The sequence below is a fragment of the Schistocerca americana genome, chromosome 1, assembly GCF_021461395.2.
Source record: "Schistocerca americana isolate TAMUIC-IGC-003095 chromosome 1, iqSchAmer2.1, whole genome shotgun sequence".
Lineage (NCBI taxonomy): Eukaryota > Metazoa > Arthropoda > Insecta > Orthoptera > Acrididae > Schistocerca > Schistocerca americana.
In genome coordinates this window covers 635,869,095-635,890,508 of record NC_060119.1, presented here as the reverse complement: position 1 = coordinate 635,890,508, position 21,414 = coordinate 635,869,095, and the positions used below count along the sequence as shown (strand labels likewise).

Genomic DNA, 21,414 nt, shown 5'->3' with positions numbered 1-21,414 from the left:
TGTCATGAAACCGCTCAGATTCTTGAGAGTTTGTTACTTCTTACTCATCTTGTCGGTCAAATACCACAGACGAAAATTTCTTGTGGCGCCTGAATACCGGCAACCAAGACAGATAAGGTAATTAATTAATTTTTATTTATTTATTGACTTATTTATCTAGGCTGGATAAGGACCATAAGGCCGACTCGTAAACCTAATTAGGCATTCTTTGTTTTACATTTCTTCCGTTACCACAGAACACTTTAAGAGATTTGAATGTAGAAATAATTTTGACACAGATGATGAGACGTACAGCAGGGGAAACAATTTATATTTGTGAACAACAGAATAATAATCGTAATTTAGATTGAAGTAGGTGTAGGCAGCAATTTGGATTGTAGAAGAGGCGGGAGCTGACATAAACGTAAATTTTTAAGGGAGACTTTATGAAGTTGTCAAAAGGACGTGGTTTCGCATTTCCTTAAATTCAGTGGAGCATTGATGTGTGCGTAGAATTCAGGTACGTTACAGAAACGAGTTAGTTTTTATCTTAAGGAAAGAGTATCGCAGTTTTGACGGGATAATAGTTTATAGACCTTACTGCAAGGTACTGTAGGGCGTAAAAGCTATAGTATCGATGAATTGGACTCAAATCACGGTATTCACGTAACTAGTCTTGCCGAAACTGTATGAAGCATTGTTAGCGTCACACAGGCAGAGGTTGCAGACGTTCTCTGTACGTGGTTACGAAATTTTATAATCATCCAAAGTTGCACCCAAGTTATACATTGTTTTCTGACATGATACTGGGGTACCGTCTGAAAGAATGGAAAGTACGTTGTCGCGGATTCAGTTCTAATTGCCACCTGATGCGATCCTAAAATTACAAATTAATGACTTGGTAGGAGTAGTGCACAGGAAGACATGTTTAATTTTCCTTAAAGTACTTAGTACACGAAGAAAAACAATACTGAGGAAAGTTGGTCTGTAGATGTGTTACGAAACGTTTGCCGTTAAATCTCTCAGCCTCACCTGTAGCAGACGAAGGCGTCGTACTTGTAGCTTGAGGGGTGGCGCCGCTCGGCGGCCACCCTCTCACGCCGCATTTTCATCAGGTGAAACACGTACGTTATCTCGTACCTGCAGGCAAGAACAGAAGAAAAAATTAAAAAACTTGAATGACGTACAGAAATGGAATACAATGTACTAAAATAGTTCCTTAAGTCGAGATAGCGTTATGGATCGTAGAAAACCTGTTCTTGCAGTTATTGAAACCTGTAACAGCTGTAAAATTCGTATAGAACTTCCATTTCTTCTAAATTTGATACCTGTTAATAAAAGAAAACTTTTTGTTGAATATTGTTATTAATATATGGCAAATTTGGTGTGAAGACAAGCCAGAAATCAAGCGACAGCCTGTATCCAAATTTTTCTTGAGTTACGAAAGTTATTTAGGCTTGGTAAACATGTAAAACCCTACGCCGATGTTAGACTAAGGTTGGTTCCAGAACATTGGGTTCCTTCGTTTTATCTCGTAACGGCATTGCAGCAGACTCTTAATCTCGACAGCACCGACGGGCAGTTCTATTCCCAAGGTAGGCGTCTCATGGTTATAAAGTTGCCCGGCTATACGGCACGTGTCCTACCGAACTCATACTCTCACAACTGCACATAACTAAGCCAGTAACACATAAAATGACGAGAGAGATCTCATGAAATCGCAAGCATTTGGTGCTATACACCGTATTAATTGTACTTTAAGTTCACAGAATACATCTCTACGATGATGTCTTACTATAATGTATTATTGCTACTAAATATCCCAGAAGTTATGTGTGCTAATCCTAGTTTTGCTGCACAGCTTTAAGAAGTCTGTGAAAAAAATTCCGGAACAATCATGTGTTGGAGTGAAGTGCGGTTGGCATCCCTACACACGACTGTGTTTGATGTGTAACTGCCGGAAGTTTCATTGTGGTATGTCTGTTAGCTATTGTTCAGTGCTGTACTGAGTAGAACGTTGTGTCACACAGTTTGCGAATTTCGAGACCGCAGAGTTAGAGAAGCAACGCGTCTGCATTAAATTTTGCGTGAAACTCAAGAAAACCTGTACAGAGACACGCCAAACGATGCAGGACGCCTACGGTGATGAGTGCTTAAGCCGTACTCAGTGTTTCGTAAGATTCAAACGGTTTGAAAATAACCGGACGGAAGTTAAAGATGACCCTCGTTGAGAATGCCCTTCGACGTCTACCGACGATGCTCACGTCAGGAACGTCAACGAAATTGTGCGTGTCAATCGAAGACTGACTGTCCTAGAGATTGAAAAAGAATGTAACGTTTCAGTTGGACCATGTCATAAAATCCTGACACAGCATATTGGAATACATCGTACTGGCCCCAATTTCGTCACATGGTTCGTGAGTCAAGACCGGGAAGACCTTAGCTTCGCAACCTGTGAAGAGCTTTTGGATCGATCAAAAGAGAACGAGACGTTCCTTACGAGAATCATGACTGGTGTTGGGACATGGGTCTATCGCTGCGATGTTGAGACCAAGGTTCAATCTTCACAATGGGTCGGGAAAGGCTCTCCAAGAGCAAAAAAAGCTCGTCAGGTCAGCTCAGATGTCAATTTCACGCTGGTAGTTTTCTTTGACTTTGAAGGATGAGTTCATCATGAATACGTGCCACAGGTCCAAACTCTAAATCGATGGTACTACCGGGACATGTTGCGACGCCTGCGAGAAAATGTGAGAAGGAAACTGCCTGAAATGTGGTTCTTGCATCACGATAACCAACCACACATTCATCCCTATTGGTGAGACTAATGTACAAAAAATCGAAATTATTGTGCTGCTTCATCCTCCGCACTCTCCAGACCTGGCCCTGTGGACTTCTTTTATTCCCAAAGTTGAAAATCCCGTTGAAAGGACGAAGATTTGCAACGATATTCGAGATAAAATTCGCAGACGGCGCTTCGCACAATCCAGCAAGAGCCGTACCAAGACTGCTTCATGAGGTGTAAATGGCGTTGGGACCGGTGTATCAATTGTCGAAGAGAGTATTTCGAAGGAGAGAATGGACAATAAGTAAAAGTTAAGCGTAGACATATGTTATGGACAAAGTTCTGGAATTTTTTGACCAAACCTTGTAGTAGTAATAAGATTTTTAAAAAATAGTTTTCTGTCAGCTATACACTCCTGTTCAGGATAAGTAACATTTGATATTGGTGGAACCTATTGTTTGTAGTAAAAATATTTATGCACGGTGTATATGACTATTTATTATAACCAAACATAATTGTAGTCAGTTGTTTTGAACGCATAAGGAACAGTTTTTAATTAACTAACGAGTCACTTAACAACTGATGTTCACGCTCATAGCATGTTTTGAGATACAACAGTCAGCAGATACAAAACTGAAGACGGTGCTGAATGCATAACAATTAAGCCAAAGATATATCACTCCTAATGCAAGCGAGAGCAATTTTTTTTTAAAAAAAAAAAACCTGTACAACAATACAATGAACACTGTTTTAAATGTGTATCTAGTGATGGCGTGCAAAAATGTAAAATGACTTGGAGAATGCTCCACTGAACAATTTGAGATAGGGAACCTGGAGTCGGAGAAACGAGCTTGTGATGTGGACGTAAACTTGTCTACCGCTTTGTCTAGCATTACGTTTTCTATCTTATTTACAACGAATATGCGTATACGTTCACACGTGCTGTGCTGTTTATTTACATGTACATTCTTTATTTCCTGCAAGGAAACAAGTAGGAGAGTCTAATTACCAGGAAGTCGTGATGCAGGTTTAGTTTACTTTACTTGTCCAAAAGGTGGCTCTGTTGTATCGTATTTACATTGTCCCATGACCGAACGTTCTTTGAATCAACGACAGACCCATTCATTCATTACTCAGTGCTGTTCACAAACGTACAGTACAATACGATGGAACAGTACCGGTACAGTGTTTCCTGGTCGCTGAACTGGAAGGGGAGATCCTATTCCATGGCCTGCGAGATCATTTGACCTGAACTACCTTAATTATTTCCTACGGATATACGCAGTGGATACGGAGATGAAATTAGTTGCCAGAACTGTAGCTGCCTGTGATGCGGATGGAAACAAACCAGGAATATTTATCATGCTTGCATTGAGTTTGATCTCCGTCAATTTCAGCACATTTTGTAAGATGTAGTAAAAGTGGTAAGTTCATTGTGTCAGTGATGGTATTTGTAGTTAAGTAATATAAATAAAAGTGTACGTAATAGCCGGCCGGGGTGGCCGAGCGGCAGGTTCGAATCCTGCTTCGGCCATGGATGTGTGTGATGTCCTTAGGTTAGTTAGGTTTAACTGGTTCTGACTTCTAGGGGGCTGATGCCCTCAGATGTTGAGTCCCTTAGTGCTCAGAGCCATTTGTACACAATAATGCGATTTTATTCCTGTTATCTCCTTAAACTGGCTTCTCCGAACCCAAGTTCCCTACCTCAAACTGTTCAGCTCTCTACGTCCTTCTAAATTTTCGCACGCTCTTATGGAAACACTCTGTATTAATTTTGAGCAAACATTCTGCACAATTGTTGATGTAGGTGTTACACTGAATAACTTTTTTATAGTGTGTATTTGTGACAGTAACGCTGAGAGAGAACAAACGAAAATCGTACACTGAATGGAATTATGAAAAAAGCTATTCCTTTATCTTGGAGTTTTGGGTTTATCTCGCAAAAGACATTGATCAAAATCGAATAATGTAAGAAACATTTAGAAACGCTAAGAATTTTCAGCAGCAACAGGTAAGAATGACTGCATGTCTCCTGGTGACGTTCGTTGGTGGTCCAGTACTGCTGTACCTCTCATCACGCCTGGATCACGCACTGCTAATGTGTGTAGCGCACTGTGATCCCCAAAATCACTACGACATACAGAGGCAATAAGCTACAGGTCGCAGTATTGATTTTATCTTGTGGTAGTCTCAAAAACTGAACTACTACACATTACGGTAGTGGAACATCGACAATCACTGCTAATATCGTTGTGATATAATGAGACATACGATGTATAAGAAATGAGTGAGAAACATAATGAAACTGACATCACTGCGAACCATGTGGCAATGCTGTGCTGTTCTAGTTATGTCGACTCCTGTGTTTATCACTTCCAGAAGCTCACTCACAGATTCGGCTCCGTACGGCCATCACGTGATTTTTGAGAGCGCCGTCTCTGAAGTTGTGCTTTTGTTGTGTGTAACGAAAACGGAAAGCGGAATTTCGAGCAAAGTTATGCGGTAAAGTCTGTCAAACATGGGGAATCGCGACTGTAATCCTTGAAATGTTGAACAGGCCTAAGGGGAACATTCCTTATCAAGAGCACAAGTTTTCCCCGATACAAATCATTCTTGCAAGGTCGATGACACGTCGAAGATGAACCTCGTTCACGGAGACCTTCAACTTCAAAAACCGACGAAAACCTCGAACGTGTGCGTGCCCTTGTGAGATTGTTACTCAAGGACAAACTGTCAACCGAGTGTTTTACAAATATATCGTTGAAAGCCTCACGAAAGTAGTGAACGGTGTGAGACCGGACACCGCAGAGAATTGGATGCTGCACAATGTCAATAACGCAAGTCACACGGCCACTTCCATCACGGAATTTTTGACCTCAGAAGGCATTCCTGTGGTTCCACAGCCCCAGTTCTTGTCATTTTTCCTTTTCTCGAAATTGAAAAATGCATTGGAAGGGCGTCATTTTGGACTTTGGAGAACATTCCAAAGAATGTGACGGGTATGTTAAAGGCTGCATCGGATGAAGCCTTTCAGTACTGCTTTTATGACTGGGAGCAACAACTCCTCCGGTGTTTAGTTGCGGAAGGAATCAACTACTTTGAAGAGGACAATACCGTTGTTTGAAAATTTAAATCTTTCGTAGATGAAAAATCAGTCGCATTGTTTTTCTCACACACCACGTATGTTGGAGCTTTCTCCATCGCATGTTGGAGTTCACTCCGCCGTATAACCATTAAAAGGCAACCCCTTTATGAAAGAAGCCTATTTTATGATAGCGATACAATAGAACTCAGTGGAAGTGATTACAGGCACGGAGCTTAATATGCAAAGATGAACAAAAATTGCTGGATTCATTGTATCGAATTTTGGATACATCAAGAGAGTGATACAGAATGTCAGGATACAATGGAAGCGAAAATTCAAATATTTACAACACAAAAAATTCGATACACCATAATAAATATTGCTGTTGCTGTTACTACAGTTTTCCCATCAAAGACCGGTTTTATGCAGCTCTCCACGCTAGCCTGTCCTGCGCAGTCCTCTGTCTGGACCCTGCATCTACTCGAACTTGGTCACTGCAGTCATGTCTTGGTCTATCTCTACAATTTTTACCGCTGCCGCCTCCTCACTCACATTTTTCTCCATTACCAAACTGACCACTCCTTATTGTCTCAGGATGTGTCATATCCACTGATCCCTTACTTTAATCAAGCTGTGAGACTCTTTTTTTCGCAGTTAGATTCAGTATCCCATCATTAGTTTCTCCATTCACCCACCAAATCTTCTGTAGCACCACTTTTCAAAATCTTCTATTCTTTTCTTCTCTCAAATGCTTATTGTCCACATTCCCTTCCGAACATAGCTACAGACAAATACCTCCAGAAAAAGAGCTTCCTATCACTTGCATTCTTATTACATGTTTAGAAATTCCTCTTCATCAGATATCACTTCCCCTGCAATAGTCAGTCTCCATTTTATATCCTCTGTACTTCGGCCATCATTAGATATTTTGGTGTTCATATAGCAACTCATTTAATACTTCCGGTGTGCAGTCCTAAAGCACTGACTGCACACCCAGCAGCGCAGCGCCACGAAACGGCATCAAGAAGGCGCTGACCTACGCGCCAATGGAAAAAGCGGGCAGCGCCACACCTCCAAGAAGACAAGAGTTCAGCGCTCCCTGTCAACACTGATTTTACCGGCCGCCTATTGCTGGTCGGCCCAGTTCAGTTGACTGCAAGTCTTCGACAACATCAGTACAGAGTAGTAGGAAGACGTTACTTAGCCTGTGTTCTGCGAGTGGTAACAGAGAGAACAATATTTGTATGTAGAATATGCGGCTGATCCCGGCGGAGGTTCGAGTCCTCCCTCGGGTATGGGTGTGTGTGTTTGTCCTTAGGATAATTTAGGTTAAGTAGTCTGTAAGCTTAGGGACTGATGACCTTAGCAGTTAAGTCACATAAGATTTCACACACATTTGAACAGGAAGCGCAGGAATTAAGATAAGTTATATTTATCTTGTTTTCAGAAATAAAGTATTGTAATAATTTCAAAGTTTAATGTACAGATAACTTTTGGATTCGTGCCGCCAGTCACTGCAACTTCTCTCCTTCCTCGTTTGTGTTACTGCTGACTTCCACAGTGGCCGTGGCAAAATCTGGCGATGAGAATTCCAGAACCAATGCTGCCTTCGCTCTTCGTCGCTTTATCGCAGTGTATCTGTAATATTTCTCTCTTTCTTTCAGAGGTAATTGCTAATAATTGCTTATAATAGTTTATATAACTTGGTTGTTGTGTTCATCTCATTAAAATGGCCTCCAACCCGCATCCTACACCTCCTGCTGCATCTCTGGCTGCTGATGGCTTTGATCTACTGCAATTTGTTAAGTTTCAGAACAAGGTGATGACTGCCGTCAAGCAGCTCATTGACGCAAGATCCACTGCTGCATAAATTCTGCCACAACAGCCAGCCACATCCATGAAACCGTCTCGATGCATTCCGATGTTCCGAGCTTTCGATGAACAGCAAGAGGAGTGGAATGAGTACTACGCTCAGTTCGACGCTCATGTGTGCTACACATGGCCTCGAAAAAATTATAAAAAGATACAGGACTTAATCTAGCAAATGAACAATAAAGTATAATTATTAAAATCAAATCCATAAAAACAAAAAAATTAGAATGATAAGAATTTAAATAAACTGAATCTCTAGCAGTAATTATTAAAGAACAAATTGAAAAACTAAACAAAATTAAGCTAAAAGAAAAATAATCAATACCAAAATAATATCTAATTACATTCAAATCACCATATGAATATACACAAATCATAAAAACAAAACTTGACAGGGTGGCGCAAGATATCGTGAAACTCTCTTATCTCTTGTCAATGGTCGGCAGAGGAATGTACCGCCTTGCTCACAAGTTATTCCCGACTAGTAGGCTTGAGTTGCTAGTTTCTGAAGTTTTATTTTCTGCCCTCACTAAGTATTACGAGGATCAGGTACGGGTTGCTGCAGCCCTGTTCAAGTTCTTTTGATAGTCAGGACAGACATACCATCAGTGGATCACTGAGCTTCAGGGTTTGATGTGACAATGTCGTTTTCATTGTGGCTGTGGTTAGTACTATAATGACGCAATCATTCGTGATGCCATTACATACAATATGCCAAAGGGTAGGATTAATTAACAAATTTTTAAATATTCTGATCCTACGTCAAAATAAGTGTTTCAGATTATTGAATTCAAGACTTGTGTGATTGTGCCATGGAAAGCTTTGAAGTAGCTCCCGTTTGCAGTGTAACGCAAAGTGAGAAACAGGTATGGCCGCTGCATGCATACCGGCCCCCGCGTTGCGACAAGAGTAAACAAGTGTCATCGCATCTGTCTGCCGTGAAATCATGTCCCTACTGTCTTTCCACACATAAAAGTCATCATTGCCCTTTGCGGAACACACTTTGCTCGTGGAAGGCCAGATTGCGTACAGTCTGTGTGCTTACAACAGAAAAAGAACTCTATCCACGATTGCTCTTATAAGCACAGAGCACCCTCTCACTCAGTGAATGTAGTTTTTGCTAAATTGGCTACCGGTACTAGTAATGACCAAATTCAGGATGTACCTTCACCCCACCCAAGTGCTGTGCAACGACAGTCAAACTGTTCGTGAACTTAGTCACTGCTGGACGCTGTGTATGACTTCGGTTAGACACTGGCACTCCCATTACATTGCTTAATCATGTCACTTACGAACAGTTGGACTCGCCACAGTTGACAAAATTTTGCACGCAACTTAGTTCATACAACGGTCAGGGCATTCCAGTGTTTAGTACATATACTTTGCCTGACACACACCAGTCTCACAACTGAAGGGTGACATTTACAATTTAGCACTCGTAAGACTAAGAAAATATTTTTGGGTTAGACTAATTTGATTTTCTTGGTCTTTGTATTCAGGATAATATACTTTCTGTTTCTGCTATCAACCCAAAAGACAGTCCGACTCAATTGATTGAGGAGTTTCTTGATTTATTTTCTCAGACTTGGCAGAGCAACTAATTTTGTGGTGCACGATACAATGAACGACAATGCACAACCTAAGTTTTTTGGGTGCATCCCATGCCCCATGCACTTAGAGACAAAATTGAAAGTGAAGTTACAGACAAACAGTGATGTTCTAGCCCTTATCCAGGCTGTCAATGGACTTCTCCCCGCCCGCATCTCGTGGTCGTGCGGTAGCGTTCTCGCTTCCCACGCCCGGGTTCCCGGGTTCGATTCCCGGCGGGGTCAGGGATTTTCTCTGCATCGTGATGGCTGCGTGTTGTGTGCTGTCCTTAGGTTAGTTAGGTTTAAGTAGTCCCAAGTTCTAGGGGACTGATGACCATAGATGTTCCATAGTGCTCAGAGCCATTTGAACCATTATTTTTGACTTCTCCCCTAGTAATCTTACCAAAGCCTTCTGGAAGATTTTGTCTGTTTGATGACTCTAAACCCACTGTGAATCCCCAAACAACAATTGATACTTATCCGTTACCTTGCCTTGAGGAATTAATAGACAGGCTTAGTGCAGGCTCTATTTTTCAAAAATTGACTTACGCAACACGTATTTGGAAATTTCCGGTAGATGAATAGTCCCAGAAAGCGTTTAAAGTTAACACACATTTAGGGTTGTTTAAATTTTTGTGCCTACCCTTTGGCAGAGCTTCCACGCCTTCCATATTACAACGCTACTTAGAATATCTTACTGGAAAAGTTCTATTCTTTTAAAATTACTTGGACTATATTGTAGTGTCAGTACATATACGGAGGAATATATCAGTAACCTTCGTCAGCTGCAGGTTCGAAGAGTCTCCTGGCCAATTTTTTTCAGTCTTAAATTCAGTACTTAGGGCGTTTTTTAAATAGCCAGTTTGTTTACCCCCTTCAATCACATTTTCTGATCATTCGGGACATCCCTCCCCCGCGGAACGTGACGGAACTGCAGTCCGTTCTCGAGACGTTGACATATTATATCCGGTTTATACCCAACGCAGCTCAGATCGCTTCATCGTTTGCACAGGAAGATATGCGGTTTGTTCGGACCAAAACTAAAAAATGTCTTGTTGAGGGGCATACGCCTTGTTAATTCTCATCCCGCTAAGCCTGTGGTTTTGGCAGTTTACAAGTTACTGATCAAGACTGAATGTAATTATTCCGAAATCGAGAAGGAAGCACTCGCTGTCGTCTACTGCGTGACTAAGTTTCATCATTATCTGCTAAGTCGGAGCCGGCCGTTGTGGCCGAGCGGTTCTAGGTGCTTTAGTCTGGAGCCGCGCGACCGCTACGGTCGCAGGTTCGAATCCTGCCTCGGGCATGGATATGTGTGATGTCCGTAGGTTAGTTAGGTTTAAGTAGTTCAAAGTTCTAGTGCTCAGAGCCATTTGAACCATTTGTTAAGTCGGAAGTTTTGCCTAGTGACGGACCATAACCCACTTGAGTCTTTGTTTCAGTCGTCCAAACCTGTTGCGCCACGCACGGCTCAGAATCTGCAACTTTGTCCTTTGTCCTTTGTTATCAGTACGAAGTACTGTACCGGCCCACGTCGAAGCAAGCAATGCTGACCCTCTTCCTCGCATTCGTATTGGCCCTCATTCTGAATTCGATGTTACTGCCGCTCTTGTCTGATCGATGTGCAGGACACTGAACTTTTACAGTCTTTTCCACTGAACTGCAGGAAAACTGCACAGGCCACAGAAGCACACCCTGAGTTGAAGCTTTTGTTGCACTACATCCGTACCGTTTGGCCTCGTTCAGTGAAAAACATTCAGAACTCCTCTGTGCGCCGATATTTTGCTCGTCGGCATAGCGTCTCCGTCCAGCGCGGTGTCATTTTTTTGCAAAGTGACTAGACAATCGTGAATGCCTATTCCTCAAGTGCTGCAAAATGATGTGTTGCGATTACCCTTCCAAGGACACTAGGGAATTGTACGCACAAAACAGATAGCACGTGGGTACTGTACTTGGCCAGGCATGGAGGCCCACATTGAGCAGATGACATCACAGTGTCACGCTTGTGCTGGAACTCTGTAGGACCCGCCCTGGCAACGAGTTCATTGGTCCCTTTTGGAGCACTCTTTGGCTTATTGTTGTAGACTCTTTTAGCAAATATCCGTTTGCAGTGTCCATGAACTCGACTACGTCGCTTAATACCATTCAGGCTTTTTCATCTATTTTTTACTTCTAAGGTTTGTCTGAAATTTTGGTCACAGACAACGGACCGCATTTACGGCTCAAGACTTTGAACGAACTTGTGCAGCCGGTCGTATCACTACCTTACCAGTGCTCCGTTTCATCCTCAGTCGAATGGGGAAATTAAAAGATTTGTGCGTACGTTCACGCAACAGATAAACAAACTACGTGCCTCCCAACAGGGGAGCAAACACTGCTGACCTTCATCTCAATGTACAGCTCCGAGCCCCACGACGGTCCGTCGCCGGCACCACTGCAAGATGCTCCAGTTGCTGCAGCCACCGCAGCTCGCGGCGCCTCACACGCACTGCAGGTGTCGCTTTGCGCTTAACGATTCTATTATTTTCAAAGTTTTTGGTCGGACTAGGCACTGGGAAAGAGGAATGATTCTTCGAAATCTGGGCGCTTGGATATATTTAATTCAAACTCCTGCTGGGGTGCTGCGCTACTATCAGGAACAGTTCGTGCTTGACGATTGCGAGATTCTTCTGCAAATTTTCAGCAGCTGAACTTCACGGCGCTTGTCCCAGCGCCTGCCATTGACCCAGCGCCGTCGTCGTCGTCGTCGTCGTCGTCGCCGCCGCCGCCGCCGCCCTCTCCGTTTTTCGTCGGACAGTGTTAGGAAGAGGGTGGGGGCTTTCCGGAAGTTTTCCGACCGACGTTCCCCTCGGAGCCCAGGACGGTGTCGGGGTGCGGCCTGGGGCTTGGTGTCGGTCTCAGTAATTGTGGCTACCGGCTCCTCACGCTACCCAGCTTCCTGCCATCGCCTCCCGTTCTCTTAAGATGGGTCCCTACACGACAAGAGTGCGACATTCTTTTTTTTGTGTGGTGGGCGGGGGGGGGGGGTGGGGGGGGAGAGGAATGTGCAGTCCTAAAGCATCGACTGCACACTGACCAGCTCAGCGCCCGAAACGGCATCAAGAAGGCGCTGACCCGCGTGCGAGTGGAAAAAGCGTGCAGCGCCACACCTCCAGAAAGACAGTGTTAGCACCCCATGTCAACGCTAATTTTACTAGCAACTCATCGCTTGTCGGCCCGTCCGGTCGCAGTCTTCGAGAGCATCAGTACGGAGTAACAGAAAGAAATTACTTAGCCTGCGTTCTGTGAGTACTGACAGAGAGAACAGAGCTTGTGTGTAGGAGGCACAACAAGCACAAGAATCAATAGAAGTTAAGTTTGTTTTTAGAAACAAAGTAATGTAATAATTTGAAAGTTTAATTTGCAGATTTTTGGATACCTGACGCTGGCCATCGCAACTTCTCTCCTTCCTTGTTTGCATCGGTATTGGCTCTAACAGTAGCTGACAACATTCAGTGCCTCATTTCCTGATAGAACTCGCTTAGCTACATTCCATTACCCCTCTTTTTCGATTTTTGATGCTCATCTTGTACCCACCTTGTAGATTCCATTCAAATGCTCTTACAAGGGAACCTCCCCATCGCACCCCCCCTCAGATTTAATTATAAGTTGGCACAGTGGGTAGGCCTTGAAAAACTGAACACAGATCAATCGAGAAAACAGGAAGAAGTTATGTGGAACTATGAAAAAATAAGTAAAATATACAATTTGAGTAGTCCATACGCAAGATAGCCAACATCAAGGAGGGCGCGATCTCAGGAGCGCAGTGGTCCCTTGGTTAGCGTGAGCAGCTGCGGCATGAGAGGTCCTTGGTTCAAGTCCTGCCTCCAGTGAAAAGTTTAATATTTTATTTTCAGTTTATGTGACAAACTCTTATGTTTTCATCACTTTTTTGGGAGTGATTATCACATTCACAAGAAAAACTAAATCAGGCAAGGTAGAAGAATCTTTTTACCCATTCGCCAAGTGTACAAGTTAGGTGGGTCAATAACATATTCCTGTCATGTGACGCACATGCCTTCACCAGTGTCGTATAGAATATATCAGACGTGTTTTCCTGTGGAGGAATCGGTTGAGCTATGACCTGGCGATCAAATGTTTTCGGTTCCCATTGGAGACGCACGTCCTTTCGTCTACTAATCGCACGGTGTTGCGGTGAGGTCGCAAAACGCAGAAACTAAACTTATTACAGTGAACAGAGATTTCAATGAACGAACGGACAGATCATAACTTTGTGAAAATAAGAAATTAAAATTTTAACTTGAGAGCGGACTTGGACCGTTGACCTTTCGTTCCGCAGCTGCTCATGCTAACCACGGGACCACGGCGCTCTTGAACTCAGTCTACCCTAGATATTGCCTATCTTCACATAGACAACTCAGTTTGTATATTTTGCTTATTTTTTCATAGTTCCATACAACTTCTTCCTGTTTTCTCGATTGATTTGTGTTCAGTCTTTCAAGGCCTGTCCACTGTGCCAACTTATAACTAAATCTGAGGAGGGTGTGATGGGGAGGTTCCCTTGTTAGTAGTCATTTGCTGTCTTTAACCGAAATAAAATTTCATAGGAAAACGTAAAAAATTTTATTATTCCTTTCTGAACTTTAATTCCCTGTCCAGTTTTCTCCTTGGTTTCATTTACTGCTTGCTCAATGTGCTGATTGAATAACACCGAGCCGCTCGGAGTGGCGGCGCGGTTTGAGGGGCCATGTCACTGACTGCACAGCCCCTCCCGCCGGAGCTTCGAGTCCTCCCTCGGGCATGGATGTGGGTTTTGTTCTTAGCATAAGTTAGTTTAAGTAGTGTGTAAGTGTAGGGACCGATGACCTCAGCAGTTTGGTCCCTTAGGAATTCACACACATTTGAACATTTGAATAACACCGAAAACTGGGCAGAAACCTGTCTCACTCCCGTCTCACATACTGTGTCATGTCCTTTGACTCTAATAACTGAATGGTGGTATCTCCACAACTCGTATCTGCACAACTTTTAAATGATCTTTCATTACCTGTATTTTATCCGTGCTACCTACAAAATTTCGACGAGTGTGTTCCAGTCAGCAATGTCAAAAGTTTTCTCTATATCTAAAACTGGTATAAACTTTAGTTTGCCTGTCCTTAAAGTATCTTCTAAGACGAGTCGTAGGTTCAATATGTCCTCGAGCGTTTTTACATTCCTTGGTACCCGAAACGGATCGTCCCCCAGATCAGCTTCTAACCTTTCTTCTGTAAACAATTCCTGTGAGTTATTTGGTGCATGACTTATTAAACGGATAGGTCGGTAATATTCACAACTGTCAGCACCTGGTTCTTTGGAGCGTACTCGCCTTATTAGCAGCAGGAACGCGAGTTGCTCTGTCTCTGACGGTCTAGGGCGCAGTTGAGCACCCCACAAACCAAACATAATCATCATCACTATCTGACGGTCTATCCTACACTGTTTATCTGTCTTGTATAGATCCTCTATATACTCCTTCCAACTTTTTGCTTTCCCTTCTTTGCTTAGGAGTGGTTTTCCATCTGAGCTCTTGATATTCATGCAGCTGCTTCTCTTTTCTCCAAAGGCCTGTTTTCCTGTAGACGATATCTACCTTTTCCTAATGAATATGCTTCTAAATCCTTACGTTTGTTTGCTAGCCAGTCCTGTTTAGCAATTTTAAACTTCCTGTCAATCTGATATTTTAAAAGTCTGTATCCCCTTTCTCCTGCTTCATTTTCTTCATGTTTATGTTTCACTCTTTCATCAATTAAATTCAGTATCGTAGTGTTTTCCAGGGATGTTTACTACGCCTTGTCTTTTTACCTATTTGATCCTCACTATTTCATCCCTTAAAGCTAGCTATTCATCTTCTATTGTAATCTTTCGTGTGTCAATCGTTGCTTATTGCTCCCTCTGAAACTCTCAAAGACCTCTGGTTCTTTCAACGTATCCGAGTTCCATTTCCTTAATTTCCTATCTTTTTCCCATTTCTTCAGTTTGAATCTGCAATTCATAACCAATAAAATGTGGTCAGAGCCAACATCTCTCCCTGTCTCTGAATCTCTGTTTTACCATTATGTAAACAGTCTGAAACCTTTCTGTGTTTTCCAGTCTCTTCCATGTATACAACCTTCTTTTACAATGCTTAAACCAAGTTTTATGGTTAAATTATGTTCTGCGCAGAGCTCTGGCAGGCGGGTCGCTCATTCATTCCTGTCCTCATTTTTAGTACAAAGCCCACATTCTCCCGTAACTCTTTCGTCTTCTCCTTCCCTACAACCGCATTCCAGTCTCTATTGACTACTAGATTTTCACCTCCATTGACGTACTTTGTCTGTCTCTTGATCTTCTGCTTGCGACGTCGGCATGTATATTTAACTAGTGTTGTCGGTGATGGTCTACTGTTGATCCTGCTGGTAAAACCCTGTCGCTGGATTATTCATATTAACTTACTTTCTGTCCCATCTCCATACCCAAAAAGAATCCTACCTCCGTTATACCGTTTTCTGCTGCTGTTGATATTGTCCTATACTCATCTGACCAGAAATCCTTGTCTTCTTTCCATTTACTTCACTGACGCCTACCATATCTAGTTTCAGCCTTAGCATTTCACTTTTCAGATTTTGGAGCTTCCCTACCACTTTCCGTGCCCCGACTCGCCCGGAGGTCCGTATGGAGGACTAATTCGGAATCTTTTCTCAGTGGAGATATCTTCACATCACTTTTTCAATTACAGACCACACGTATCGTTATGTATCTTTAGTGCAATGGTTTCCTTTGACTTCTGAATCCTCGTGCCTTTGATCAATGCTGATCCTTCTGCCTTTTTAGGGGTAGTTTCCCGTCCACGGGCAAGAGAGTGTGCTGAATCTCTGTCCGCTCTTCCGCCCTCTTTGACAACTCCGTTGGCAAAATGAGGTGACTTCTTATCACTGAAGTCTTTGGTTGCCATTGCTAATGAATTTTATTCAAAATTTATTCGGTGGCGGGATTATAACCCTGGAACGAGAGCGTTGTGACTACCAATCAAAGCCTCTATTCCTCCTTTTTTTTATGGCTGTTGGTTGATATGGGGAGGGGACCAAACAGTGAGGTCATCGGTCCCATAAGATTACAAAAGGATGGGGAAGGAAATCGACTGTGCTCTTTCAAAGGAACCATCCCGGCATGTGTTTGAATACGATTTGGGTAAATCACGGAAAACCTAAATAAGGATGGCCTCACGCGGGTTTGAACCGTCGTGCTTCCGAATGCGAGTCCATTGTGCTAACCACTGCGCCACCTCTATCGATCTTTTTTTTGTGTTCTAGGTATTTGGTATGGGCGGACGTCAGATGGCACCCCTTCATAGTCATCATTTAATCCTTCACCAAACACGCTGGTCTACTGTGCCTGCAATCCTAGACCATATATTTTCCTATAAGTGACATCTATCTTTCTCCTAGTAGTGCACGCTTCTACGCTCTTGTGTTTCTCGTCAAACTCTTCCTGCTTTGGCAATTTGGCATTTTACATTTTCTGTTACTCCCATTTTTAGATGTCTCTTCTGCTTTTTACCTGTTTCATTTGCTACATTTTTATGTCTTTTTCCTTCAAAAAGAATAGTTCTTACTAAAAAAATAATGGCGAGTAAGTCCGTTATTATTTAAATTTGATTCGACAATTGGTTTGTTGTACATGTTTTTTTCAAGAAAAATTGGTTAACATGAAAGGAAAAATAACAAGACTTTGATAACTTTAAAACTAAATAAAATAGATAAGTCCTGTTAGATACACTAATGTTATTTTAATACAGTTTTCATAGACTAAAAGAAGGTACAGATGAATAGTAAAGGTTTTGTGATACTCGGTGTAGTTAACCTGGTAATGGAGAAAAGTGAGCTGGCGAGGGTAAAAGTTGCAGGGATCCCAAGGCGTGAATACAGTAAACAGGTTCAAGTGGATGTATATGTTGAGTAATGCAGAAATGAAGACACATGCGCAGGGTAGTTTATTAGATCTGCTCCCAAACCAACCAATTGTTGATTTCTTCCGCGATTCTCCCGATAACCTATTTATTCCTTATTAACACAACCTAACATTTGACATCCTTCTAAACCATTTTGTGCCTGTAATAGTGTGATTTTATGGTCTCCGTGCGTCGTCCATCATGCGTTATAATACACTCCTGGAAATGGAAAAAAGAACACATTGACACCGGTGTGTCAGACCCACCATACTTGCTCCGGACACTGCGAGAGGGCTGTACAAGCAATGATCACACGCACGGCACAGCGGACACACCAGGAACCGCGGTGTTGGCCGTCGAATGGCGCTAGCTGCGCAGCATTTGTGCACCGCCGCCGTCAGTGTCAGCCAGTTTGCCGTGGCATACGGAGCTCCAACGCAGTCTTTAACACTGGTAGCATGCCGCGACAGCGTGGACGTGAACCGTACGTGCAGTTGACGGACTTTGAGCGAGGGCGTATAGTGGGCATGCGGGAGGCCGGGTGGACGTACTGCCGAATTGCTCAACACGTGGGGCGTGAGGTCTCCACAGTACATCGATGTTGTCGCCAGTGGTCGGCGGAAGGTGCACGTGCCCGTCGACCTGGGACCGGACCGCAGCGACGCACGGATGCACGCCAAGACCGTAGGATCCTACGCAGTGCCGTAGGGGACCGCACCGCCACTTCCCAGCAAATTAGGGACACTGTTGCTCCTGGGGTATCGGCGAGGACCATTCGCAACCGTCTCCATGAAGCTGGGCTACGGTCCCGCACACCGTTAGGCCGTCTTCCGCTCACGCCCCAACATCGTGCAGCCCGCCTCCAGTGGTGTCGCGACAGGCGTGAATGGAGGGACGAATGGAGACGTGTCGTCTTCAGCGATGAGAGTCGCTTCTGCCTTGGTGCCAATGATGGTCGTATGCGTGTTTGGCGCCGTGCAGGTGAGCGCCACAATCAGGACTGCATACGACCGAGGCACACAGGGCCAACACCCGGCATCATGGTGTGGGGAGCGATCTCCTACACTGGCCGTACACCACTGGTGATCGTCGAGGGGACACTGTATAGTGCACGGTACATCCAAACCGTCATCGAACCCATCGTTCTACCATTCCTAGACCGGCAAGGGAACTTGCTGTTCCAACAGGACAATGCACGTCCGCATGTATCCCGTGCCACCCAACGTGCTCTAGAAGGTGTAAGTCAACTACCCTGGCCAGCAAGATCTCCGGATCTGTCCCCCATTGAGCATGTTTGGGACTGGATGAAGCGTCGTCTCACGCGGTCTGCACGTCCAGCACGAACGCTGGTCCAACTGAGGCGCCAGGTGGAAATGGCATGGCAAGCCGTTCCACAGGACTACATCCAGCATCTCTACGATCGTCTCCATGGGAGAATAGCAGCCTGCATTGCTGCGAAAGGTGGATATACACTGTACTAGTGCCGACATTGTGCATGCTCTGTTGCCTGTGTCTATGTGCCTGTGGTTCTGCCAGTGTGATCATGTGATGTATCTGACCCCAGGAATGTGTCAATAAAGTTTCCCCTTCCTGGGACAATGAATTCACGGTGTTCTTATTTCAATTTCCAGGAGAGTATTTTCAAGGTATCAGAATTCTTTGAGTTCGTCTACAATGCCTGAGAAAAGGGTGGAACACCCGAAAGGGGAAGAGTAAATGAAATGTGGTGTTATTTAAACGATTACAAAATCGAGTCTAATTTACAAACATCTTGGCATAATGTGCCCATTTATTACTATGACTTTGCGTCCATTTGGCCTGGTTGCATGCACCGATTCGGCCGTTCTAACCTCTGCTGAGGAGGGCTGGCCCATAACTGTTCTGACTGGTCCTTGATGTTATGAGTACTGGCACTGGGACAGAGATGACGTCCGAGCTGGTCGCACACATTTTTATCGGGGACGTGTCTGGGGATCATCCTAGCAATGAGAGTACCTCAGCATCACGCACGTAGTTCATGGATACACGTGCGACGAGCATTGTCTTGTTGAAAAACGGCTTCACGATACTTCCACATGAGCGTTAACACGTAAGAATCCGTGACGTGTTGTTGTGCCGTCAGAGTTCCCTCAGACAATCAATTGATAAGTCAATGAGCTGAAGTTATACCCGATCGTTCCCCACACCATTACACCAGAAGTGCTTCCACTGTGACCGAAATATTGGAAAAATTGGACCTCTCCCGAAGTCGCACCCATACTCATCGACACAGTCATCCGTGTCAGTGCAGAACCACGTTTCGCTGCTGAACAGAACGCGACGGATTCAGTAACAGTCCATGCTTCCCCGTCACGGCACCACTCCAAACGGTGCCGTTTTTGTTGCACTCTGTCCATGGAACTGTAGTTCTATAGTCTGTTTGCTGCTACCCTGTCAAATTCTGTCATGTTCTGATGTGGCTGTCTCAATGAGTATGTACCACATCCACGACCTTCACAGTGCTGACTCAGTATTTGACACTGTCTCGTTACCTTAGAGACTCTTGTAGATACAGCAACAACACTAAACACAAACAACACTAATCAATTACTTGTCACAGAGATTCGCAACTCTAATCTATTACATACAAGTCGATGGAGTGTATGTACACGTAGCGACATTAGCGGTCGACCATATCATCTGAGTGTTTAACGGTTTTCTCTGTTCAGTTGTAAAATTTAGTTTTCCGATTCTGGTCAATATTTTCGTATTTCTGCCATATTCTGTAGTCATTAGACTGTTTATTCTTTTCAATAGGTTCAGTATTTCTTCTTCACTTCCACTGATGCTAGCTACAGAGATTGGACTAAAATATGGAAACACCGGGGCAAATGCGTGCTTGAACATAAATGAAGATATAAGCCAAACCAGCCGGTTGTTCTATTGTAACTGACCACGAATGGCACCTCTACAATATCGTCAGAGCACTGTTCTATGTCGTTGCGAGTTCGTTATGTCAGAGGTAAGTGACTTTGACAGATCACCACATCCCCCGCTCCACCTCCTCTCATACGGAACTCGTATTGTGAGCATGAGGATGAACAGTTGCATCTCCCCTGGCCACCACACACACCAGATCGCAATACTCTTAAGATTGTGGTCTACTTTGGAGTGAAGAGTTCGTGATAGTTCTCCACCTCCTATATCGTTATGTGAATACACTACTGGCCATTAAAATTGCTACACCAAGAAGAAATGCAGATGATAAACGGGTATTCATTGGACAGATATATTATACTAGAACTGACATTTTCACACAATTTGGGTGCATAGATCCTGAGAAATCAGTATCCAGAACAACCACCTCTGGCGTAATAATGGCCTTGATGCGCCTGGGAATTGAGTCAAACAGGGCTTGGATGCCCATGCAACTTCAACCCGACACCACAGTCCATCAAGAGTAGTGACTGGCGTATTGTGACAAGCCAGTTGCTCGGCCACCATTGACCAGACGTTTTCAATTGGTGAGAGATCTGGAGAATGTGCTGGTCAGGGAAACGGTCGAACATTTTCTGCATCCAGAAAGGCCCGTACAGGACCTGCAACATGCGGTCGTGCATTATCCTGATGAAATGTAGGGTTGCACAGGGATCGAATGAAGGATAGAGCCACCGGTCTTAACACATCTGAAATGTAACGTCCACTGTTCAAAGTGCCGTCAATGCGAACAATAGATGACCGGGACGAGTAACCTATGACACCCCATACCATCACGCCGTGTGATACGCCAGTATGGCGATGACGAATACACGCTTCCAATGTGCGTTCACCGCTATGTCGCCAAACACTGATGCGACCATCATGATGCTGTAAACAGAACCATTCGTGCACCCAGTTTCGTTGTTGAGTACACCACCGCAGGCTCTCCTGTCTGTAATGCAGCGTCAAGGGTAACCGCAGCCATGGTTTCCGAGCTGATAGTCCATGCTGCCGCAAACGTCATCGAACTGTTCGTGCAGATGGTTGTTGTCTTGCAAACGTCCCCATCTGTTGACTCACGGATCGAGACGTGGCTGCACGATCCGTTACAGCCATGCGGATAAGATGGCTGTCATCTCGACGCTAGCGATACGAGGCCGTTGGGATCCAGCACGGCGTTCCG

General features: G+C 44.0%; 1 protein-coding gene across 2 annotated transcripts in view; it reads right to left on the bottom strand.

Moving 5' to 3' along the window:
- The window catches only part of LOC124625673 (toll-like receptor 1), a 134,320-nt gene that overhangs the window by 26,031 nt on the left and 86,875 nt on the right, over positions 1 to 21,414 (bottom strand). For both annotated transcript variants that reach the window (XM_047149188.1, XM_047149189.1), the window contains one exon: positions 1,012 to 1,119. In XM_047149188.1, the coding sequence (XP_047005144.1) occupies positions 1,012 to 1,119 (108 nt within the window). The remainder of the gene's footprint in view (positions 1 to 1,011; positions 1,120 to 21,414) is intronic.